At 44.5% G+C, this 25,429-nt stretch overlaps 1 protein-coding gene across 8 annotated transcripts in view; it reads left to right on the plus strand.

Annotated features, from left to right (window-relative positions):
• The window catches only part of Atp9b (ATPase phospholipid transporting 9B (putative)), a 255,181-nt gene that overhangs the window by 212,090 nt on the left and 17,662 nt on the right, over window positions 1-25,429 (plus strand). For 6 of the 8 annotated variants that reach the window (XM_058580691.1, XM_058580695.1, XM_058580692.1 and 3 more), the window contains 7 exons: window positions 9,551-9,712; window positions 10,454-10,546; window positions 16,932-17,015; window positions 17,506-17,676; window positions 20,543-20,641; window positions 22,505-22,594; window positions 25,141-25,285. In XM_058580691.1, the coding sequence (XP_058436674.1) occupies window positions 9,551-9,712; window positions 10,454-10,546; window positions 16,932-17,015; window positions 17,506-17,676; window positions 20,543-20,641; window positions 22,505-22,594; window positions 25,141-25,285 (844 nt within the window). The remainder of the gene's footprint in view (window positions 1-9,550; window positions 9,713-10,453; window positions 10,547-16,931; window positions 17,016-17,505; window positions 17,677-20,542; window positions 20,642-22,504; window positions 22,595-25,140; window positions 25,286-25,429) is intronic. The other 2 variants (XM_058580694.1, XM_058580696.1) reach the window with 2 other exon arrangements.

The raw sequence follows: 25,429 nt of genomic DNA on the forward strand, positions 1-25,429 counted from the left end.
TGAAGGCAGTTCCCCCAGCATGCTCCAGAGGTGCCCCACAACCATTTCTGCTACAGTGAACACAAGACAAGCTCATCTGTGATCTCCAGTGCCACTGAGCACCGCAGGAGAGTCCTTGGTCTGCATTCCGTGCTGGAAGGGTCGCTAGTACCAGGAGGACTACTGGGAGGAGCACTCGGCCAGCCTTGGTGGCTTTACCCCCTACCTCGGGAGGTAGCTCATGAGCCAGAGTGAACAGAGGGCATGTTCCCATGTGTTGCTGATGGCACATCTTCCCCAAAGCTCCCCACTGCTCACTGAAATGCCCTAAGGTACCTCAGATCCCATTTCTACTACAGCAGTTCTATTTTAATTCTAAACCTTCCTACAAGGACACTCTAGGCCATATGGCTTTAGTAGTAAATTCTGCCACATTAATGGGGAAATAAGACCCATTCTATACAAACTCTTCTGAAACATAAAGGGGAAAGGACACTTCTCGGGTAATTTATGCTGCCATTGTTAAACTGATACCAAAATCAGATGAAGGTAGTAGAAAAAAGACTGCAGTATCACTTGGGACACGGGTACAAACATCTGTCACCAAATATAAGCAGGTCATATCCAACAGCATGGTTCTGTAGTCACATCAAACACAAATCATGGGTGAGGGTCCCACCATCTGAAACAAATAACCTCTCTGTGCATTAGGAGAGAAGGAGAAATCTTCAGCTTCATGAGGAGCATCTGTGAAAAGCCCTGTGGTCAGCATGACAGTGGAGGAAAACAGGATTTCTTTAAATGTGCAGAGCAAGGCAAAGATGTCCTCTCACACCAACCAGTCTGCATTGTACGCAAGCTCCTGGCCAGAGCAGCAGGAGGAAAGGAGAAGTTCGAGGTGTACCACTTGGAGCAATGAGTCTACCCTTCTTCGTAGATGATGTGATCATCTGCATAGAAAATCCCAAAGACTGCAAAAGTCACATAGATCTAAAAATGCATTTACCAAGAGTATACATTATGACGTCCACATACAAAAATAAGTTGTGAGCAACTGAAAACTGGATGCTCAAGGAATTGAACACAGAAAGGCCGCCTTTTAAAGAGTGCTCAAAACAACTGGACAGCCATATACCAAAACAGCTTCCCCCATGCCTCTTGCCAACTATAGCAGTTACTTTAAATGGGACATTGAAAGGAAAGCGAGGAACTGGGAGATAGGCAAGCAAGAAATGAAAGACCAGGCCGGGATATACACGAGAGTTTGTTGGTCAGAGCTGACTAATAAAGGCCATCTCTCCATAGCTGGAGAGAGGCAAAGCAGGCTTGAGTCCTGGGACTTTTATGGGTCAGGCTCAGGGATTAGAGCCAGGTGAGTCCTAATGCTGGAGATTATAGGTGGGGTTGGTCTGAGGGAGTGGAGGGCCTTTCTCAGAAAAGCCCTTGGGCAGGAAAGCAAAACTTTTTCTTAAGATGGCCATCCAGATGCTAAGCAAGGACCTTACCTTAAACTCAGATTAAAACCTGAAGGACTAAAGTTTACAGAAGCAAACTAGGACAGATATTTGTAGCCTTAAGCTAGTTAGGCAGTGATTTCTCAGGACACAGAAAGCACAGATAAGAAAAGGAAAAATTGATTAATTTGATTTCAGAATAAAAATCTTACATTCTTCAGAAGACATTTTTAAGAAAATGAAGACAAGCCACGAACTTGTAGAAATCATTTGCAGAATACATATATCTGTAAAAGACTGGTAAACAAAACACATGAATTTCAACTCAATTAAAAAAAAAAACTGTTTAACCTTGGCAAGAGATTTGAACAACTATTATCACCAAAGAGATAGGGTTATAGGCCACGAAAAAACTGCATGTGGGATTTAATACAGAGAAGTATTAGGGTGCCCAGAGAGATCTGTATGTATGGGGGTGAGCCTGCCACTGTCCCAGTCAGAAGACACTTGGCCTCTGCTCCTTGGAGAAGTGGCTGGTTCTAGGACTGGGTTACAAGTGACAAGGTGAACTTTGAGAATCTGATAGTGCCAGAAAATAAAGAAATGCTCCAAATATGAAGCAGTTGACAAAACCCCACCACCTTGCTGAGATTATGTCCAGTGGACACTGGAGCCAACTGAAAAAGCTCCCAGTGGCTGGAGCTGGGACAACTTAAGTATCAAAGTAGGAAAAGCATTATTGGATTAGAACCCAAAGTATAGAATGAGTGTGAATGAGTCCTCACTGGTGTGAATAAGTGACTGTAAATAAACTGAAGTGAACACATAGATCTCCCGCTACAGAGGAATTCCTGTGCAGAAGAGGAGAGTATAGTTCCCCACTCTTTCGGTCGAAGAGAACAGTGTTGAACAGGGGAAATAAAAGTCACTTTCAGTGGAGACAGCTACAGACACACCTAGCCAGGTGATCTAGAGCCAACACCAGCAGCTGCGTCATCCTGGATCAGATCTGAAGAGATGTTCTTGTTAGTTGAGGAGCAGGCTGAACAAACGTTAGCTGCAGGGTGGGCTGAACACTCGACCCTCACCTGTCTGGTTCCTGATTGCTTGTTTGCCTCAAGGCTGAACCCTCAACCCCACTCAAGACTGAACCTTCGACCTCCACCCGTCTGGTGCAACAGAAACCCACATCTGACCCTTCCCCCTGAAGGCAGAAGATGACACCCTTAGCAACTACTTATGATCCAATCACTGTACGCCAACAAGTCAGCTTGCAGACCCAAAGACCCCATTAGATTTTGGCTGTAAAAACTCTCTCCTCCTGGGCACCCCCCTCTTGCATGCGTGTTCTCTCTCTTGCGCTTTGCTCGATTCTCGCTCTCTCTCTCTCTCTCTCCCCCTCCCCCTCTTTCTTCTCTCTCTCCCCCTCCCCCTCTTTCTTCTCTCTCTCTCTCCCCCTCCCCCTCTTTCTTCTCTCTCTCTCTCTTGCGCTTTGCCCAATCCCTCTCTTTCTTCTCTCTTTCCCTGTTCTCTTTCTCTCTCTTCCTTTTCCTTCCCTATTAATCAGACACTGCTGCAGTAAAGATCTCTTGGTCTCTCTGAGTGTCATGGTCATTTTCCTTTCACTTCTGGGGTCTTCCTCCCCATTTTACACATAACCCAGGCTAACCCTGAGGATACATCAACAGACTCACATCGAGGGATATTTTACGGAAGAACATTCAACCAGTTCTTTAAAACTGTCACATCATCATCCAGCACAGTCCCGCAATCCCAGCAGCTCAGAGCCTCAGGTAGGAGGATTGCAAGTAATTTAGCAAGGCCCTAGGTAAATTAGTGAGATTCTGCCTTAAAAAATAAAAGGGCTGGGGATTCTCTCAGTGGTTAAGTGCCTCAGAGCTCAGTCCTTGTCCCTTGTCTCACACACACACAAAAAAAACAAAACAAAACAAAATACAAGGAAAATTTGAGAAATTTTCTAAGAGATATGGATCCTGGATGGAATGCTGGAACAGAAAGAGGAGTTCTGTGAAAACTGTTGCCAAAAGCTTGGTCCTTGTCCAATGCCAATCTAATAACAAGGACATGACTTTGAGAAAAAGGAAAAAGAAGGTTTATTGCTTTGCTAGCAAAGGAGAAACACGGGGACTCCTGTCCCAGAGGCTGTGATTCTTCCCATCAGCAGGAACAAGGGGCTTTTAAAGAGGGGACTCAGAGGCTACATTCCACATGCTCTCTGTTGGAGCTGTAATTTCACTTGTTAATTTGGGGGATTGTCATTTTTGAGAGCTTCTGGTGCTGTCCCCAAGGTCTGGATTACTTGTTCCTGTGGTGGATGAGTGCTCAAGGACAGGTAACTCTGCCTAGGATGGGGAAGAAAGGTAATCCTGTTTCCCCTGAGATTAGGGACGGCGAGAGATTAAGGAGGAGCAGGGAAAGAGGAAGAGAAAGAAATATGTCCATTTTAAAAGGGTTGTTGGACTGGGGTTGTGGCTCATTTTTTGGTAGAGCACTTGCCTGGCATGTGTGAGACCCTAGGTTTGATCCTCAGGACCACATATAAATTTTAAAAAATAAAGTAAAAAGATCCTTGGCAACTAAAAAATATATTTTAAAATTTTTAAAAAGTAAATAGAGCAGCAAGGGCTATATTCAAAACATAAATTTGACCACTGTTACAAAACTGAGGCCATCTGAGCAAACTATGGTTTTTAAGTTTTTAAAAATATAACCTGCTCTTTGCTCAGATCTTACTGATAACTTGAGAACACACTGATGTGTCCACCCTGAAAAAAAAAACTACCAAATAAGTGTTGAGAGTTTTTTCTAAAGCTTTCGGTCCTTTTTTGTGATGATTTCACAGTAACGGCCGAAGCAGTTTTTCTCTTCCTGCTATTCCATCTTGTATTTCTGTAATGTAAGACTGTAGTGTAATTGCACATGTGGCATGATTTCAGACCTTACAAGGTCATTTGGTGACATTTCCTTAGCAGGGCTAGGAGCACAGTCCAGGGTTGTGTCTTCTTTTACTTTTGTCCTCTGAAATGGGAATAATGTTAAGATGGAGCACACAGATTTCATCACCATTCCATTGCCATTCTGGCAAGAGTGAGTGTTCCAAACTGCCCTTTCACCAAGACCTGCTTAGGACTTTCCTGGGGTGTTCTTTATCGTTGATACCATTGGTTACCAGTGACCAGTCCTGCTCCCTCACATGTTGAAGGTGTAGCCTTAGAGGAACACGCCAAGGCAAGCACATAAAGCAGGATTCATTTAAAAAGGGATAACATGTTACCTTCTCCCCAAGAGGGAGAAGGGGCCATAGCTGGTGTCCTGGTGTACCAAGAAGCGAGGCCTTCTGTCTTCTTTACATGTCCTAGGCTTGCTGTGTTCTCCTGCTCTCTTCCCCTTAGCTCTTCTTCCTGACTAGGCCCAGGAAAAGCTCGGTAGGATGGCCCAAAGGTGGGAAACAGGTGGGCTGAAGGGGAAATTGCTGGATGGAGCAGCCCTGGACACGTTGCTTTAGAAATGTACATGTAGTTTATTATCAATTATTTATTTATCACAATGCTAGTGATTGAGGCCAGGGGCCTCATATACACTGGGCGAGGGCTGTACCACTAAGCCCCATCTCCAGTCCCAAAAGTGTGTGAATTTTAATCACTTAAAATCTCGGAATAGAATCAAACTGTCTGTGCCATTGACATTTTCCTTGCTTTTGTTTCTGTATTTAACATCACTGGATGTAGTTTATTTCTCAGAGTCTTCTAAGAAAGACACCACTGATGTATTCACATACATAGAATTCTAGAAGACTTCTCACTCCTCAACTCCCCATTAACTCTATGCCAGTCCCAGCGCAGCAGACCTGCTAGAGCTGGCCTAGGATGTGGCACCTAAGCCTGCCTGCCTTCCACAAGGAAGCCAGGCCTGTGTGATGCTGAATGCGGGCATGAATTCATAGCAGCAGCTTTGAAGGTATCCCTGGTCCTCCTCTGAGGTTACTTCTTTATATGCTTAATCCAGAAGTATTTTTTTATTATTATTAGTTGTTCAAAACATTACAAAGCTCTGGACATATCATACATTTGATTCAAGCAGATTATGAACTCCATTTTTACCCCGTATACATATTGCAGATTCACATCCACTTTTTTACATACTGCCATTTTCTGCCCAACACCAAGCCAGTTAAATTAGGATAGTTATTAATGCATCTCTCTTGTGAAAAACTTGAATACTTTTTTTTCTGGTTGGCATTATATAGTTAATCCTCAAGATGATTGCTGATTAAAGACATTTGGATGGAACACTGCGCTAGGTGTAGGATTTTTCTTATAAGCTGCTAACTCAAAGGGGTGTGAAACCAAGCATAAACTAAACAATAAACAGATGTAGTCGCCAAATATAGAATGCCTGGGTCTGACTTCAGTGGGGCACCCTGAGATGATAGGGTGTCTGTGGAAAGGTACAATTTATAGGTCACAGCATAATGGGAACCTTTCACTGTGCAAATTGAAAATTAACCTTGGGAGTATTGGGTCATTTGCAGTTTCTGAAGAAGTCGTACTGGAAAAACGTGTAGCATTTCCATCTCATTTCAGGTGTGCTCTCCTCCCTCCTGGCAGAGTTGGTTCTGTTGTCATCCTTGTGGTTTTTTTTCAAAACTGTAATTTGGAATGTGTTGCTGATGTGCTCATTTACAGGACTGGATCATCACAGATGATTTTAGCCTCTCGGTACACTTCAGTCTCTTAGTAACACCCTGGAGGCTCAGAGTAGAGTTCCGATTCCAGTTCCTATCCTCTCGGCACTGGTGATGGGCCAGTTGGCATTTAGCACAGCCTTAGCCAGCAGGGGACACCAGTGCCGAGAGGATAGGCACATGTTGCTGCTGCTGTATGGCACACTTCCTGTACCCAAAACCTAGGGTACAGGAAGCCATCTGATATTCTCAAGGGCGCACATTCCTGCAGCCCAGCCAAGTCCTGCAAGTAGGAGTTTCTAGCCCTTGCATCCCTGCCCCCGGGAGATGACGGCCTCCTGGCTACTGTGACCTGCGGGCTTTGTCAGTGCATGCATAGAGGGTAAGCCCTTCACCACCGGCTCGCAGGACTTGAGAACTTGTGGTTTTCCACAGCATTTGAGAAGCATTAAGCATGCCATCTGTTACTGTTTGTATGATTTCTCTTCTGGGAAGAGTACACAGAGATCTTACTGAGATCATCAAAATGGACAAAATTTGCTGATTTCACTTATTTTCCACAAAAGGGAGAAGTATCTGTTACATATGGAGAGCGGGGAGCTTGGAGCTGGTAAGGTGAAATTCCAGTCCTCTCAGAGCAGCCTGCTGTCAGTAGGCAGCACTTCAGTGTGACTCAACTTGCCCAGAATACACCAGGATGCCGGGTCCGGGCCTCATGTCCTGTCCTGCCTCCTTGGGCTTCACATTCCAGCCTGTTGAGTACCCTCTCCACATCCAAGAGCCACCACCTGTGTAAGGACATGGATATTAAGCAGATCAGGTCAAGGTTATATTCTTTCCCAGAGTTTAACTCTCAGGCCAGTACTGGGGCTACAGCCGGTGCACCCAGGTGTCCTGGCCTTACATGCAGGTTATTAAAGAGAGACATAATGCTCCTCTCTTAAATAAAAAAGCTGATTATTTAATTTCATTGTGTTGCTCTTAACAAAATAATAATATTCTGTGCAGTTAAATCTCCTTACTTGGCTTTCTAATATCAGCTAAGTGATGATTTTTATTACTTTAAACATAATATTTTTCCAAACAGTTCAGGCCGAGAAAGAATCCAGACACTGCATGGCCATTGCTGTTGCAGAAAGCAGGTCCTTGAGTTGTGCTCAGCAACTCAGGTCTCGGCATGGACCAGAGAGGAGTGCAGCAGATGAGGCCTTGGAGCACACCCCCAAGCCCTGTGGTTCCAGGAGGCGGCCCTGATGATGCAGGCGTGGGTGGTGTGCAGTGGGTTAACGCCCTCCTTGTATCTAGGGCAGGACTAGTATTCTACTTGGGAACAGCAACTGGTACCCCAAATCATGTTCTGTTTTCTGAAGAACTCAGATGGAGAAAGGCTGTTTGGTTCCCCATCCCTCGCCTTTTTTAGAGAAATGTATTTTTGACTTTGTAACTGAAATAAAAATATTAGACCATTATAATTTCACTCTCAATCCTGAATTTCTAGAATTATTCTATTCCATTTACCATAAGCTAACTCCACTATGTAAACTTTTTTTTTAAATATCAGAACATTATAAGAGGTAGTTTTATCTCTGCTCCAGCAACTACATTCAATTTATAACTAGTAATTTTAAAATGCATTCATTTTTATGCATCTTTATTATCCTACAACAATAGGATACCAACCCTATGGTAACCTTATCCAGTTTGTTGTTGGCCCAGTGAAGCGATGGGTAGCCGAGAGAGAGCAGAGGAGCTTCCTCCCACTGCCTGGGACAGGCGTTTGGCACCCTAGTCTTCGGCTATGCTCCTACACTCTGCCCCAAGCCGTCAGCAGTCCTGGGAAGTGCTCGATTGCTTTTGCCCACTGTCCCTCACTCTCCCTGCCCTATGCCGCACACACTCCCAGCACTGAAAGCATCCCATCTCTGGAAGTCTTACTGGAAGTATCCTGCAGTTGGGTTTGTGTCAAGTTATTAGAAAACCTGATTTTAAAAATGATTTCCTGATCTACCCAAGAGAACATATCAAGTGGGACGTGTGAGCAAGGGCTGAGTACACAGCTCGGTGCTCTGAACATCCACTGACCATTCTGGTGTTGGTGTTGGTCTCTTGTCCTCCTGAACCTGGCCACCATACACTCAAGGCACCAAGATTATAGGGATGCAGGCATTGCCTGCTCCAGAATCCTAACCTGAGCAGTCAGCCTCGGGACGAGAGCTGCTAAGAATTTTTCCACAGCCTCACCAGATATTAAGATTCAATTGATAACATCCTGAACACAGCCAGAATTTTAAACGTCCCTGAGATGACTTGCATCTCAAAATCGAAAATGAGATCCTAACAGCATAGGTGGCAGTGAGACTTGAAAGCAGGGGTGAGCTCACCCTGCCTCTGAGAGACTTGAGCTCCGAGGGACCCGCCCAGTCAGGCCCTGGGAGCTGTGACATTGCTGGCCAGTGACAAGGCTGTGCCTTCAGAGCAAAGGTGAAGGGTGCCCAACCTTGGGAAGCTGCAGAGCACAGAGCTGGTCTTGTGGGCATGCTGTGACAGTCTCCAACCCTGGCAGCATGTTCATCGCAGAGGGTGTTCCTGTTGGGTAACATTCTCTCGGCTACTGCCAAGCTTGGTGTGCCATTAACTGACCAGCTGTCCCGTGATAAGGCTCCTCAGAGACAGGCATTCTTTTCCAGAAAGTGCTTGATTGTCATAAAATACTTAACATACAATATTAACTTTAGAAAATATCTTCTTATGAGTTTTAAATTTTAATAAGTTATTAAAGTAACTCTAAGTAAGAATAAGTAAGAGCAGCTCCTATTGTTTAGTACCTACACACACCAAAGACTCAGCTTACATTTCTTCAGCCTTAGGACAGCTTGCAGAAGCATATTTCCACCTGGCAGAGCTGGAATTGAACTGGTGAGGTGAAGAGACTGTGCGGAGCTACTGGCTGGCCTGGGTAGACTCAGAGCCCAGGCTGCCCTCTACAGGCCTGATCTGCAGGCTCCGGCTTTTCGTCCCCTTCAGGTCGGAAGATATTCCACGTAGACACATTCATGTAGTTGGTCAGACACCAATTTCTCTCTCATGTTGGAAAAAAATAGGGATAAACAAAATTCAGATTACTTGCTCCCTTCTAGGGTTTAAACATGACTAGCTGTAGGGAGCTCATGGACACAGAGTACAAAAGGAAGCCTTTATGGTGCATAATGGACCATGTTACACAGCAGGCCAAGGGACTTTCTGCCACATTGCTTATTGCTCACCTGTATGTAATATGGCACAGAAATGAAAAGTTCTAGACACTACAGTTTCTCTGCCTTCATGTGTCTGGGGACACTTTGCATGCAAGGTACCATGTCCTCTGGGCACAGCGTCCCCAAGGCAGTCAGACCTCACACTGTGGTCTCTTCAGGTCGCACTGGTGCGGTGGACAGAAAGTGTCGGGCTCACTCTGGTCAGCAGGGACCTCACCTCCATGCAGCTGAAGACGCCTGGCGGCCAGGTCCTGACCTACTGCATCCTGCAGGTGTTCCCCTTCACCTCGGAGAGCAAGCGGATGGGCATCATCGTCAGGGTATGCTGCCGCTTGTGCTGGGCCCAGAGACACTTCAGTGTACTTTGTGTGGACAGCTTGAGCGGTTCCTTTTTTAATCTTTTAAAGCAGATACAAAATCCTCCCTCTCCACAAAAAAGGTTAAAGTTAAGTATGTATTCGCTTTGTGCTTGTTATGGTTTTTTAAAAAATAAAACAAAATCTAAACTAATAATTTATGAGTGAGACACCAGAGTGGCCATAATGACATAAAATACCTGGTGATGTGAAACATCTGTTCCTAACACTGCTAAGGGAGAATAAGTAAAAGATGTTACTAATTTTCAAAATCAGCTAGTTGTTTTGTGTTTAACAAAAGTAACGTAACAAAAAGTTTAACTTAATAATGATTTTTAACCATAAAGTTTCTATATGTACCTGTGTTCAGCTCTTCTTAGCAAATAACAATAAAAAATATTTGGAAGTTTGTTAAACAGGAAAGCATTTGATCAGACTTTGATGCTTATAGTATAGCCCAAGTCATTTATTCATTAACAGAATTTGTTTCAAAAATTTCCTCCCAGCATCTCAAGTGTGTAGTGATTTTCCCGATTCTTACTGCATTGCGTGTAAAGGCGCCTGTCACTTGGAAAGCAAGCAGCTTCCCACAGGGAAGGCATTGTTAAGAGTTGTTTTTTTCGGTGCATTTTCTATTAGACCAGCAGTTATTTGCAAGGAGCTAGATAGCCCAACTGTCCCCGTGTTTATTTTCACTCCATACAGGATGAGTCCACAGCAGAAATCACATTCTACATGAAGGGTGCTGACGTTGCTATGTCCTCCATCGTCCAGTACAATGACTGGCTGGAAGAGGAGGTAAGTGGGCCACGCTTGGCACTGTGCAGCCACACATGTTCATGGAACTTAGGAAACATCAGATGACCGAAAAATTGTCTCCTCCCCACAGCTTGGGAGACACTGGTGTCATTGGAGTAGGTCAAGGTACAGAGATGTCAGACCAGGTCCTGGAAGGGTTCCAGGGGTGGTGTCATTTCCCACCAGATTGTTCTGAGTAGTCATGGTTCTCATACTGGTTAAGCAAAAAGGATAAGGCCCTAGTTAATCATGAGGCTTTCTATACAATTAACTATTGCTGTTTTGTTTGTGAAATCATGTGGATGTGCACCAGGAGCCCCTTATAGAGAATAATTTTATGTGTAATACTGAAAGTATAGAAAACATCATCAGTCATTCACTAGAGAGCTGTGAAATAGCACTGTGTGTTTAAACAAGGTTAGGCTTTAATATGACATCTAGTTAATATGCAAGGAGATTTTAATTCGAATTTTAGTATTATGCTAGTCAGTTCACTTAAAAGTAGAAAATAATGTACATACACCAGTAATCCTAAATTAAATTGAATGAGAGTCTACAATGTATTAAGTTTACATTTTAATTGATAGCTGGGTTTCTGAGTAAAGCCAGACCAGTTGTAATGGCAAGTACAGCCCTTTTCCCTGTTTACATGTTGTTCTGCTGCTCAGAGCTCTCCTGTCAGTGCAGTGACCACACCCAGTGCTCGCATGATATTGGCAATATGAATCAATATCTCCTTCAGGGCACTTTGATTTAATCAGGGACATGAATAAATTAAACTCCCTGAAGACCTAGTAAAATGCCATAAAAATTACTTTTGGTCATAATGATGTGCAATTAATTGTAAAATACTTGTTTAATTTATTTAGCTTTATGAGGTCAAATCAATAAATGTCTTGCAACAGACAGATAATGTCAGATTGTTTTTCACAAAGATAACTTTATTAAAAATCCTATGTACATTTATTTTCTCAGCATTGTGCTTTGTTTCATAGATGAACCTTTTGGCCCTTTGTGGTGTCTTTGCTGTAAACCGTTGTAATCAGAGCCTTTCAGTGTATTAAGAAATAAGCAAAGCAATCACTGCAGGGGTCTGGGTTTGTGCTCTGCTTTTTGTTGCAAGCAGAACCTGGAGTTGGCTTCTTGGCTGCAAACTGTGTTCTCCAGTTGTGCAAGGAAAACACTCTACGTTGATCATATTACAGAAAGCACCATTCTTCAAAATTGAAACATCAGAGTATTCACACATATTAACACAGAGAAAAAAAATAATGTTCTGGATGAAGGGAGGTGTGGCAGTGATGGGCCTCTTCCCTCTAAACACAGACCTGAATTAGATCCTGATGTGGTATCCCAGGAGAACAAGCTCAGCCCTCCTCTGTGGTACAGCAACAGTCCCCTCCCTCGTCTACATAGCCCAACCCTGGAAGTTGCTGAACTGGACACTGGGAAGGACTTAGCTCATGAGTGTCTGAGTGGGTAGTATTGGACCCCAGGCTTCTTCCCCAGCCCTTCCTGCCACTGCAGCCTACAGATTTAATACTGGGCATCAGATCCAATAAGCTGGATGAATTAAAAAGGTATTTTCAGAAAATCTGGATATTTTAATAATTTTTATTTGCCTATAGACAAACATCTCTTCATCAGATGCTATACCTGGCTTTATTGGAGGTAGACATCCCACATTCAGCTTTCTAAGAGATGGTAGGGGTGACAAGTGCCTGCCTGTGGCTTGGGGTCTGTGGTGTGCAGAATTGGGTCTGAACTGTTAATCAGTACACCCCAGGAAGTTCAGGATCCCTGCCCATGCCTAGTTCTAAAGGCCCAAATCCCTAAGTCAGTTGTCTTCACTGCCTGACTGCCTATCACTGTAGGTCTGTTACTGCTGTAGAGATGCAAGATACTTCCTGAACATGTGAGTCATCACAGGGCTTGTGACAGCCTTCGTGGGGGGCATGATTGCTCTCCTTTTCTCACCATTCAGCTATAGCATTCTATAGCCCACCCAACTCACTGTAATTTTTTAAAATTCATTTGCTGAGTACAAAAAAATTGATATAATCCCTTGCATCTTATCATATCATAATGGAATGAAATTAGAAATCAACAGAACCAAACCCTATAGAAACTATATAAACACTTGGAGATTGAACAGTACTCTATTGGATGATGAAAAGGATGATAGGAGAAATTTTAAAATTCTTAGACTTGGGGCTACAGTAGTGGCTCAGTGGTTGAGCACTTGCCTGGCATGTGTGAGGCCCTGGGTTTGATCCTCAGCACCATGTATAAATAAATAAATAAAATAAAAGATCCATTGACAACGAAAAAATATTTTTTAAAAAAATTAAAAAATAAATAAAAATTCTTAGGCTCAAATGGGAATACTCATACAACATTTCAGATCCTCTGGGACACTATAAAGGCAATTTTAAGAGAAAAATTTATAGCTATGAAAATCAGAAAGATCCCAAATAACCTAAAAATGTGTCTCAAGGCCCTTGAAAAAGAAGAACAAACCAATTCCAAAACCAGTAGAAGAAAGGAAATAAGTTCAGAGCTGAAATCAATGAACTTGAGAATTAAAAAAAAAAAAAAAAGATACAAAGGATTGATGAAGCAAGGGGTTGTTTCTTTGAAAAGATAAACAAGATTCATAAGCCCTTAGTCAAACTAACCAAAAGAAAAGGGAGAAAAAAACAATTTAATAAAATTAGAGATGAAAAAGGAGAAATCACCACAGACATCTCAAGAATCCAGCAGAACATTAGGGACGATTTTGAAACCTTCTACTCCAATAAATTGAAAGACCTAGAGGAAATGGATGCATTTCTAGACAAATGTGATCTGCCAAAACTGAATCAAGAGGACATAGAAACCCTAAACCAGTAACTTGTAATGAGATAAAATCAGTAATAAAAAAAAATAACCTTCCAACAAAGAAAAGCCCAGGACACTTGGATTCTCGGCTGCATTCTACCAAACCTTTAAAGAACTAATGCCAATACTCTCAAATTATTTTATGAAATAGAAAGGGATGGAACACTTCCATTCATTCTATGAAGCCGATATCACTCTCATACCAAAACCAGATAAAGACATTTCTTTCCTTTTTTTTTTTTTATTGTTGGTTGTTCAAAACATTACATAGTTCTTGATATATCGTATTTCACACTTTGATTCAAGTGGGTTATGAACTCCCATTTTTACCCCGTATACAGATTGCAGAATCACATCAGTTACACATCCATTGATTTACATATATATGTAGATAAAGACATTTCAAGGAAAGAAAATTACAGACCAATATCCCAGGTGAACTTAGATAACAAAAATACTTGATAAAATATTAGCAAATTGTGTTTAACAAAATAGCAAGAAGATTGTACATCATGACCAAATTGGTTTTATTCCAGAGGCACAAGGATGTTTGAATATTTACAAGTCAATAAATGTAATTCATCACATAAATAGAATCAAGGACGGAATCACTTGGTCATCTCAATAGATGCAACAAGACCTTTGACATAATTCAGCAACCAATCATGATGTAAAAACAAACAAAAAAACACCAAAGAAACTAGGAATAGAAGGAATATACCTCAACATCATAAAGGGTATATAAAAAAACCAAAGCCAACTTCATAGAAAATGGGGAAAAACTGAAAGCGTTTCCTTTAAAATCTGCAATAGTCTATTTAACATAGTGCTAAAAATTCTAACCAGGTCAGTGTGGCAAGATAAAGAAATAATGGGGATAAAAACAGAAAGGAAGAAGTCAAATTATCACTGTTTGCAGATTATATTTTTCTATACCTAGAAGACCAAAAAAAAACTCCACAAAAGATTGCTAGAACTAATAAAGTTGACAATGTAGCAGATTACAAAATCAACATATGAAAATCAATAGTTAACAACAAATCTGCCAAAAAATCAGTAAAACAATTGTATTCAAAGTTGCATTTAAGGGCTGGGGTTGTGGCTCAGTGGTAGAGCGCTTGCCGGGCGCATAGGAGGCACTGGGTTCAATCCCCAGCACCACATAAAAATAAATAAACAAAATAAAGGTATTGTGTCCATCTACAACTAAAATAAGTAAATAAATAAACTAAAAAAAAAAAAATTGCCTTTAAAAAAAAAAAGAGAAAGAAGTTCCTAGGAATAAATCTAACCAAGGAGGTAAAAAGAACTCAACAATGGATACTATAGAATTCTGAAGAGAGAAGACACAGGATGGAAAGTCCTCCCATGTTCATGGATAGGCAGAATTAATATTGTTAAGACGGCCATGCCACCAAAAAGAATATACAGGTTTAGTGCAACCCCCATCAAAAATACCAGTGACATTCTTAACAGAACCAGGGGGGTGGGGGGAAGCCTAAAATTCATTTAGAAGAGTGAAAGACCTTGAATAGCCAAAGCACTTTTACACTGAAAAAGCAGTGCTGGAGGCATCATAAATACTTGAATTCAAATTACACTGCAGAGCTATCGTAACAAAGTCTACATAGTACTGACATAAAAATAGACACACAAACCAGTGGTACAGAATAGAAACCCATACATCTACAGTCATTTGATCCTTGACAAAGGTGCCAAAAACATACAATGGAGTGCAGCCCTCTATGTGTCCCCTGGTGAGGAGGCCCCAGACCATCCCTGCACCCAGTCCTACTTCACATAGCAGGAAATGTGCGCTCCTTAGTCACCTGGGCTCTGCTCCAGAGCCTTCTCCCTGAGGAAGTGATTCCAGATGGTCGCACTCTCTCTGTTGCAGAGCCAGCCACCTTCTGTCCCACCTGTTCATAGATGCCTGCTTGTTGTCAGTGCCCTCGTAGTGCAGACATCTTGGGCAGGACTGTGCTTGCTCCTAGCTATGGAGCAGGAGGTCTGTTTCTCTGCCACACTCGTCTGCCTCTGTGGCCCTGCACCCTCCTTTCAGCTGTCAGCACCTTGTGCCCATAGGAGAGTGGGTTAGGCAGTTCTGGACCATGCAGGACTGTGATCCCCAACACTGGAACTTAGGTCTCACACCTCCTAGCAGCCTCTGTTCTTCTTTAACACCACTACCACTCGCTGCAGAGGGATATTTGCTGTTTCTGCTTGGTGCACAAGGGAGAAGCTCTGCAGCTCTGCCTCTCTCTTCAGGGCCATGTTGATGTCTGTGGTATGGAACCCCATGTGTGCCATTTCAGGTTCTTTAAAGTCTGACCCTGTCCACCTGTTCAGCATGGCCAGGACTAGCCTCATGTGGATATGGCCTGGTATATGATCGCAAGTGTGTGTCACATTCCCTACAGTGGGAATGGTGTCATTGGAAACTGCAATTCAAACTTTGTGAGAAGTTGCCAACACCTTCAAACAGGTGTGCCCCACCCCTGTACCAGTTGTGTACCAAAGAGCTTGTTTCTTCACTCGAAACTGTTGGGTTTCTGCTTCTGATGGGGAAAGTAGTATTTTATTATTTTAATGCAATCTTTCACTGTGAATGGTGCTAACATCTTTTGATACACCTACAGAATGTATCTCTAGTTCTGTTTTAAATACAGATTGGGTCATGGCTCCTCCAGAGCTTCCTCTTCCCTGCCCTCTGAGACCAGGAAACCAGTGTCCCCAGTGCCTAGCACAATGCAGTCTCACCAGTGGAAGCCTCCATCCCACCTGATCACGGACTAGGTGCATGGGACTTTGGGCATGGCCCATGTCCCCACCAGCCTCAGCTCTTAACTAGTACCCCATGCCCATCAGACTGATGGCAGTGCCCCTGTGTGAACACCCGAGCTGCAGGGCCAGGAAGGGGGACCAAGAGCCGTGCCAGCAGGGCAGAAGACTGCAGCACAGACCACACATGCTGTGCTTAGCCCAGCACAGCTACCTGAGACCCACTTCCACCCACGAGGCTCGGGCAGCCAACCAGTCAGCTTGCCCAACAACACAGAGCAGAAACAGCCTTCAGATCCATGCATCTTAGATCTGGCACTCCCCGTGGGGGCCTCCCCTGGCCCCATTCTCCCCGCACCACTGCTGCACTTTCCTAGTTTTACTTATTTCATGCAAGTTTGGGGGCCTTTAAGGAGGAGCGTCCTGTGGCAGAAAGGGACTCGAAGGTGTAGCACAGCCAGTGTGGAGTAGCTCAGACCCAGTGCAGCAGCCTCTCCCCTGTCCCCCGTGGGAGCAGTCCCACTGGAGTGTGATGGGAACCATGAGTATCCCCACAAAGCACAGAGAACACATGCTGCACTGTGACCTCCTGGTCCTCACAGCACCCAGGCCGGGACATGCTGGTCCTGCGTGAGATGAAGACGACCACAGTATGCATGGGAGTGGACTCCATGGTGCCTGAGGCCACCTGGGGACCACAAGTGACTGGGCTTCTCATTTCCAGTGTGGAAACATGGCTCGGGAAGGGCTGCGAACACTTGTGGTGGCAAAGAAGGCATTGACGGAAGAACAGTACCAGGACTTTGAGGTGAGTGACTCATCACCTGCCCTTTGTGAACTCTCCTGCCCTGCAGGCCTCTGTCTGTACTCAGGTGCATCCTGACATTGTGCATGAGCACTCAGGAAACCAGTGTCCCCAGTGCCTGGCATAAGGCAGCCTCGCCAGTGGGAGCCTCCATCCCACCTCCCCTCAGTCTGGAGGTAGGGCAGGGGCATGTGCACAGCAACAAGGTTTGCACCTTCTGTCTTTCCCAGTGCTCAGGGGAACATAAGTGGTTCAGGCTTTGGAGTTGCTTGGACTTTGGAATATTTGCACAGACATGACCTGGTTTAGTGTCTCTAACCAAAAATTGCAGAATGCTTCAAGATCTGTTGTCTGTGCTCATTTTATATCCAACTTCAGAACATTGTAAATTGCAGATTTCTGGATGAGGGATGCTCAGCCTGTGTTGTGGATTTATTTAGTAAATAATTGCAGACCAGGCATGTGGACCATACACATGTCCCTTGTGTCCCAGAGCCGATACAGTCAAGCCAAGCTGAGCATCCATGACCGCGTACTGAAGGTGGCCGCAGTGGTAGAGAGCCTGGAGAGAGAGTTGGAGCTGCTGTGCCTCACCGGCGTAGAGGACCAGCTGCAGGCTGACGTGCGGCCCACGCTGGAGATGCTGCGCAACGCTGGAATCAAGGTGGTGCCTGCTGCCCTGGCTCCTGGGATTCCTCTGTTAAGCAAACTGTCTTTTCCTTTGGAGTATTGTTCTGTGGCACTCCTGGGGTGGTGGGTGGAAGAATGTGGGAAGCAAAGCTACACCTATCCCCCATCCTTCCTCAGCTTCACAGCCAGATATCCAGAAATATCTGCATTGTCCTGCCTTCAGACTTTGCTTCCCCTGGTTTTGTCCATCCACATAACATGTGCACTTCTGAAGACAGTCGTGAGGACCCACAGCCCCTGCCCAATGTCTACAGTCTGTGGTTTAGTCACAGGCTCTTCAAATCAAGTTTCCTCACTTGCCATCACCCTGCTGGTCAGAATCCTGTGTCACAGGACTGAGTGTAAACACTCTTCCTGAAATAATCGCAGTCTTGCCAAATCCAAGTTGCCCAAGCAGCTTCTGCCATAGGCAGCACATGTTGGGTGAGGAGAGGAGAAGGGCAGAACCCCAGCCTCACAGGGACGTTGGTTCTTACACGCAAGCCGTGCACATGCAGAATCCGGTGTGTCCCAGAGCTTCTGGCTAGGATATCCATCATTACAGAGGATGTCCAGGAGCCTATGCTCTCTGTCTGCGTCCACGCTGTCATGGAGTCAGAAAGCACACTCCTCGCACTCCTGCTCAGCTGCTGAGCTGCTGAGCTCAGCAACAGGGTTTCTTGAAGAGATGGTATGCGCATACAAAGCAAAGGCGGGAATATCTCCTCCCTCTGGCTCCTTGTTGGACATACTGGGTTCTTCTCTGGGTCTGCTGCTGACTCAGGCCTTGGGAGGGTGCCCTGGCCAACATAACCCCCAGCTCCTCGCTACTCTACAGCTGCAGGTTGGCAGCTGACATTTCTCTCATAATTGGTTTGTTGGGTTTGAGTTGAGGTTTGTGGTGCATTTTCCTTGGGAGCCATGTGGCCAACTGCCCTTTTCCCTGGCTGCTGACCTGCCATTTTTTCTTCTGACTGTTGAGGTCCTCAATTCCCCGAGGGAACTAGCACTTCCTGGTGTAAGTTTTGTTTTTTAGGAAACTGCTTTCTTACCTCACATTTTCATTGAAGTTGAGAGTTCGGTGACAGGCTGGTTGAGAACATTTATTCTAATACTGTCCAAAGGATTTGGAACCTACTTTTGAGGATGGAAAAAGTACAACTAGCTAGAAAAACTCTAGCTAGACAGGAAAGGTGAACTGAAGGGAAGGTGGGAGGCAAAGCAGTGCCTGGCCCACCTCCCTGCCCAACCCTTAGATTCTGGGGAACTTCTGTGGGAAGGCCAAGGAAATCTGGTGGCAGTGGGAAGCAGGCCCTGAGGCTGCATGGTGGGCAGAGCATTGTGCAGACAGGGAGTTCAGTTAGGGAGAGCAGTTGGGACTGGGTATTTAAAATCACCCATGACATGGTACAGCCAGGACACTGGCAAAGGGTGTGATCAGTTAGACACATGTTGGTTTTAAATGCCTTCAGTCTATTTCTCAGTCACGCGTGCCAGATTGTCCATGTGTTACAGTAGTGAACGTTCACGATAGGAAGGTTTGGGCATTAGTACTCCATGATAACCTGTGGGAGGTTTCCCATCTAAAGCACCAGGCCCTTTTTCTCTGTACAACGTGTCCAGCCTGACTCCAGATCAGCCTCTGAAGCGGGAAGGCGCATCTCACACTCAGTTCCTGGTGACAGATTGCTAAGCAGCGGTGGTTTGTTCACTTGGCTCCTTATCTTTGTTCCACTAAAGTGCATGAAGACATGTAAATGAGTAGAAAGCACAAGTCTTCAGGCAAGGAGAAGAGCCACAGTTGGATCACACTTAAACAAATAATTAATATTTCATGTTTTTTGTTTCCTGTTTCCAAAAATGTCTTTTGGTATGTTACATAAGAAATCTGAGAAATTCCAATGATGAGAATATTACAGGAAGTTTTTTGATGTTATATAAAATACTTTGATATATATTAAATGCCCAGATATTTTATTTTTTATCTGCAGATATATGTACATAATATGTGTATGTATATGCAGTTTTTTAAGTGGAAAAGTAGCATTGTTTGATGTGTTTTATTTGATGTAAATTACTTCTGGCTTAGCTGTGGGCCCTCTGCCTATTTGAGCTTCACCTTCCACCTGAAAAAATCAATAAGTTGAAATAAAATTCTTTATGATCTTGCTAGTGCTGTGTGCAACCTCGTCCACCCTGTTGGTTTGGTTGGAAGGCTATATAAAGTTACCTTTGGGCATCTATAGATATCCACTTTGACTCAGCCATGTGTGACTGACACAACCGAGTTGCTAGTCAACATGCCTCCACATCTCATGGCTGTCTGCACATCACTTTGCTCTTACTTGTTCTGCCTAAACAAGTCAGGGTAGACACAGCAAAACCAGTTTTCAGTGCATGAAGAACCTCACAGCGCTTTGTAGCCATCACCACCATCCATCTCCAGGACTTTCCTCTTCATAAACTGTCCCCATTAAACCCCAGCTCCCCAGCCCCTAACCATACCATTCTGTCTATAGATTGGATTTATCCGGGGACCTCATACAAGTGGAATCATACAGTGTTTGTCCTTTTGTACCTGGGTTATTTCCCTTGCCATAGTGTCCTCACATTCCACCTGTGTTGCTCCATGAGTCAGAACTTCCTCCTCGTTAAGGCTGAATGATATGTCATGGAATGGTAGACCACATCCTGGTTATGCATTCATCTGTCAGTGAACTCGGGTTGCTTCACCTTTGGGCTTTGTGGTAATGCTATGAATGGGGCGGGAGGGGTGTACGAGCAACTGTTCAGGACAGATGCTTTTAAGACATAAAGTATCGTTGCATTGTTGAAGTTCACCAGTTTAAATTGTTTCATAGATATGGATGCTAACAGGTGATAAACTGGAGACGGCTACTTGCATTGCCAAAAGTTCACATTTGGTGTCTAGAACACAAGATATTCATATTTTTAGACCTGTAAGTATGTTTCTGAATCACTTTGAAATTTTAAATGTTTTATCTCACACTTAAAATCTGTTATTTTTGTAAAAATGTATATGCAGTTATTAATTACTAAATATCTTTTTTTAAAATACTTTTTTAGTTGTAGATGAAAACACAGTATCTTTATTTTTATGTGGTGCTGAGGATGAACCCAGTGCCTCAAAATGGGAGGCAAGCACTTTACCACTGAGCTACAGCCCCAGCCACAATTACTAAATATCTTTTTAAAAAGAAATGCTGTCATTTTTTCTTACTCAACTTATAAAAAACAAGTTAAAATAGTTTTTTAGTTACATTAAATGTAATAAAGAAGATGGCTTTTTGATAGTGACCAAGCTCTAAATTCAAAAGCATTTTTCTGTTATATTCTTAGCATTATTTATTGCTATTTTTAAATAGACATACCTCCAATACATAAAAATAAATATTTATTTTACAATACATTTTTGAATTAGTTACACATATTACATGTGGCTCAGAGGTAGCTCTTGTGAAACACATTCTAAACACAATGTAGGAATATGTTTTTAAAATATTGCCATTTTCACATTAAATGTTCTTCCTTAATTGACTCAAAGAAAATTAATAGAAGTTATCTAAATTTATGTGTTTACTGTATGTATTAGTTATGACTAAATTTAATTCACACAAAAATAAAAGTTCTTCAGCCTTGATTGATGGTGAGTGAACAGACACTGTGGTCTGTAGCTGTCTGAATGCAGCTCTGACACCTACAGAAATGGCTGTTTGAGAGTCATTTGCATGTAAATGTATTTTGTTTTGAAGCACAGAATCACAAATTAGGCCCCGCAGACTACTATTTGCAATTAAATTATTAATGCTTCTGATAAAACTTTGGATCAATTTTTGTTGACTTTTCAGTGTTATAGCACCACAAATTAAATTTTTCACAATAACCTACCTATTTACAGATGAGTTTGAGATTAATTTGGATCATGAGAAGCTTAATTCATTTCACTCCCATAACATTTATTTTATTCCCTATAAAATCTCCACAGAAAGAATGTTGAAAATGCATACCTTAGTTTCTGACATCTTCTCACTCAAAAATTAATGATATTCCAAGATTATGAATTAATTTTACTCGTTTAGATTGCTTAATCCTTCAGACATCAAACAAAATGGGATAGATGGAAAACCAGGGCAGAGACAACGGGGGGTTTTACAAAAGCCTCCCACACTTCCTCCACATTGTGAAAAGAGACATCTTTAACACCAGGATCTCAGACAGTTGTGCCTCTCCCCTGGCATGTGGCCAAGGACCCTGTCTCCTCCAGCCAGGGCTCCAAACAGCAACAGTGTGGTGTCCCCACAAATATTACGATATATTACGATTTTTATATAAAAAATCATTTTTGTAAACACTGTGGGCTTTCATGCAACTTTTGATAATAAATGTGATTTATTTTATTTTAAAAAACTGGCTGCGTTCCTGGTGCTAAATACCATCTCACCTGCACCCCACTCTGCCTCTCTCCTTGCTAAATCCTCACCTCACTTAGGGCACTAGAATGTGTCTCAGGTGAATTTACTCTCAGAACTGGCCTGACCTGAGCAGAAGGGAAGCCAGCCCCAGGTACCGCTCAGGTGTGTTTCTTGGGTGCGGTGCTTTCTCTGCTTTTATTTGCAGCAAATCGAAAAATGGTCTGTTAACAGTCAATGGAGAGTGCAGTAGAAATTTGAAGGGACCTTGTTTAGCAATTGAGGTTCTCGACACTGTCCAAAGGCCCCTACCGTGATTTCTTGAAGCACATCCTATTGGTCTATTGCTCTAATTTTGAAGACTTTTAACCTGTACTAATCTTTTCTATGGAGGTGACCAGTCGAGGAGAGGCCCATTTGGAGCTGAATGCATTTAGAAGGAAGCACGATTGTGCACTGGTCATATCAGGGGACTCCCTGGAGGTAAGACCAGGCCCCAATACAGCGTGTGTCTATCTGTCTGTCTCATGAGGCGAGGCTGGGTCCGAATACAGCATGTGTCTCCTGAGGCAAGTTTGGACAATAATATAGAATGTATCTGTCTGTCTGTCCCTTATAGTTATCCAGGGCTTCTTGAGGGATGTGCTGTTAGGTGGCCCTGCCTCTCTGCTATCTTATGCTTTCCTATCACCCATAAGGCACGTTCGACTGTACAGTCAGGGCTGAGCATGTCCTGGCCTGTACCCACTGTTGAAGGCTGGTGATTTCAGCTGACCCGGATCTCTGCCCCTTGGTAAGAGCTCCACCTCCTTGCAGCCTTGGTGTGGTTCCTGTCTTTATCTAAGCCAGTGATCCAGGCATGTGTGGGTCACCGGAGAGCTCCCTGTCAGGGGAAGCACTCTCTAGTCCCATCTGTCCTCCTCTTGACCCCAGGGTACTAGGAGTGCACAGGTCCTGGTAAGGGCTGCAGGTAGCCACACAGGTGGAGTTGGCTTGACTGGACCCAGGCCCTGGCCTTGTTTGGCTGTGGGCCATTCCTGAGGTGGTAGTGTCACTCAGCATCTGGGTCTTGTCCTGGGCAGGGGCGGCTACATAGATGGGCGCCTCTCTCCACACTACTTCTGCATGGGGTGCTGTCCTCGATGACCTCAGATTGCATGTGCTGCTTTCCCAGAACAGCGTGCCCAGAGGTTGGCCCTGAGACCACAAGGCTTCTTACTGACCTCTGGCCACCAAGAGCACCGCTTCAGTTGCTCTCCTTGCTCAGGTTGCAGAGGTTGCATCTGGCCCCTGAGTAGACATGCCTCCTCAGGCCAGGGAAGTGGTCCTGTGCTATCCACAGTTGCATCCTGATTTTATGTTCCCATCTCTGAGTCCAGGGGAAGACTCCACAGCCGGCTGAAGAGTTAGTGAGCCAGAGTCTGAAGTGCTTATTAGTCCAGTGGCGTCACCCTGCACCTCTCTATGCTAGCTGGAGCCATGGCCACTGTGCTTCCTCAGTTACCTGGTCACTCTGTCCCTTGGCTGTCACAGTCTGCCTCTCTGATGGCCCTGTAGGTGCCGGGCCCTCTTCCCGGCAGGAAAGGGCACAGGCACTTTCCTATCTCTACCATGTTGGTTGGTGTCACTTGTACTTACTGTGTGTGTCGAGTTTTGCAGGCATGTGGTGTGAATGACCAGACTGTCCCACCACGGCCCCTCCACTTCCCATCCTCCTCCTGTTCCTAACACATGCCAAAGACCCCTTTAGGCCCCATATTTTGTTATTTGTTGCCATGTCTCCAAATAACAGTGTTTGTAGAGCTATAAGTTTGGCTCATTTAAGTTTTTATTGCATCTATCTAGTGCCTGCTATTCATTATCTGAGCTTCATTCTCTTTCCTCTCCATGTTCCCTATTCAGTTAAATGGTGATTTTGGTTGAGTTCATTGGTGGATAGGTGGCACTTATTTTCTTATATTCTGAAATTTGGGAGTTCTGAAGAGGGTTCAGATAACTGACCAAAAATACACATATTAGGTGAGAATAAAAATTATGCAAATGAGGGGCTGGGGTTGTGGCTCAGCGGTAGAACGCTCGCCTGGTACATGCAAGGCCCTAGGTTCAATTCTCAGCACCACACAAAAAATAAATAAAAATAAAGGCATTGTGCACAACTAAAAGAAATAAATATTTTTTTTAAAATTATGCAAATGAGAACATCAAAGCAAAGGAAACGAAAACAGTCAAGTTGTGCAAGAATGAGCACCTTGCGGTCACCAGGTGTATCTGCAAATGTGGCTTTGGGCTTCTTTGTCCCCAAGAACAGAAGAGAAGATGGCAAGAGATTCCAGTGGCCACAATCCCTGTTCAGACAGGTAGCAGTGTGCTCTGGTGTGCAGCCAGTGGCTGGGGAGAAAGAAGCACTGTCTTCTCAGGGCTTTTGTTCCTGTGGTCGGAGGACCTGGAGTCTGAGACCTGTCCTTCGTGCGAGGAGAGCATTTCAAAGCTCCTGAGAGAGTGAGCAGGCTCAGTGCCCTCCAGGCAGTGCATCGAGACTCTGGTTTCTTGACCAAGGGAGTGCACGGGGAGCTGGTGGACTCCCCTGTTCCTTGGCAGGGGTCGTGAGCACCTGATATCCGAGGTCAGTCAGGTGTCTTCATCACCACAGTGCTGGGAAGGAGGGGCTGGAATCATCTTGAGCAGCTTTCCCCAGAGTGGCCCCAGCACTGGCCCCAGTCACATCAGCCTGGAGACACCTTTTGCCTCATGGCCACCAGCTCTGGGCCTGACCACCCTCGCCGTGCTTTGCCCTTCCTGGTGGCCCTCGTTGTCCAGCCTTGATGCACTGGTCTCCCCCAGCTCACAGCTCCTCTTCTCACAGGGCCGTGGGCCCACTGGCTGCCACATCCCCCAGCTCCCACAGGGTCGGCATGGTCACAGGTGAGACCCAGAAAGAGCCCTGGTTTTGCAGCCCCTGCTGTGCTCCGTGCCTTTGCTCAGCTGCAGAAGCACGCAGTGCACAGTGAGCGTGGCGCTCTGTCTTGCAGGTCTGTCTGAAGTACTATGAGCACGAGCTCGTGGAGCTGGCCTGCCAGTGCCCCGCCGTGGTGTGCTGCCGCTGCTCTCCAACCCAGAAGGCCCACATGGTGACACTGCTGCGGCAGCACACGGGGAGGCGCACCTGTGCCGTCGGTGAGCCACCGGGCTTCCACGTGGCGGGGGAGGGGCATAGCAGAAGGGCTGTTGGTGGGCGGGACGCCACCGCCCTCCTCAGCAGTGAGATCTTAAGAGCAGCTGGCTTCTTGACGTCGCAGGCAAAACCGTGTTTCATCCCTG

This window comes from Marmota monax, unplaced genomic scaffold (genome assembly GCF_021218885.2).
Source record: "Marmota monax isolate L192 unplaced genomic scaffold, Marmota_monax_Labrador192_F-V1.1 WCK01_AAM20220418_F8-fsc00060, whole genome shotgun sequence".
Lineage (NCBI taxonomy): Eukaryota > Metazoa > Chordata > Mammalia > Rodentia > Sciuridae > Marmota > Marmota monax.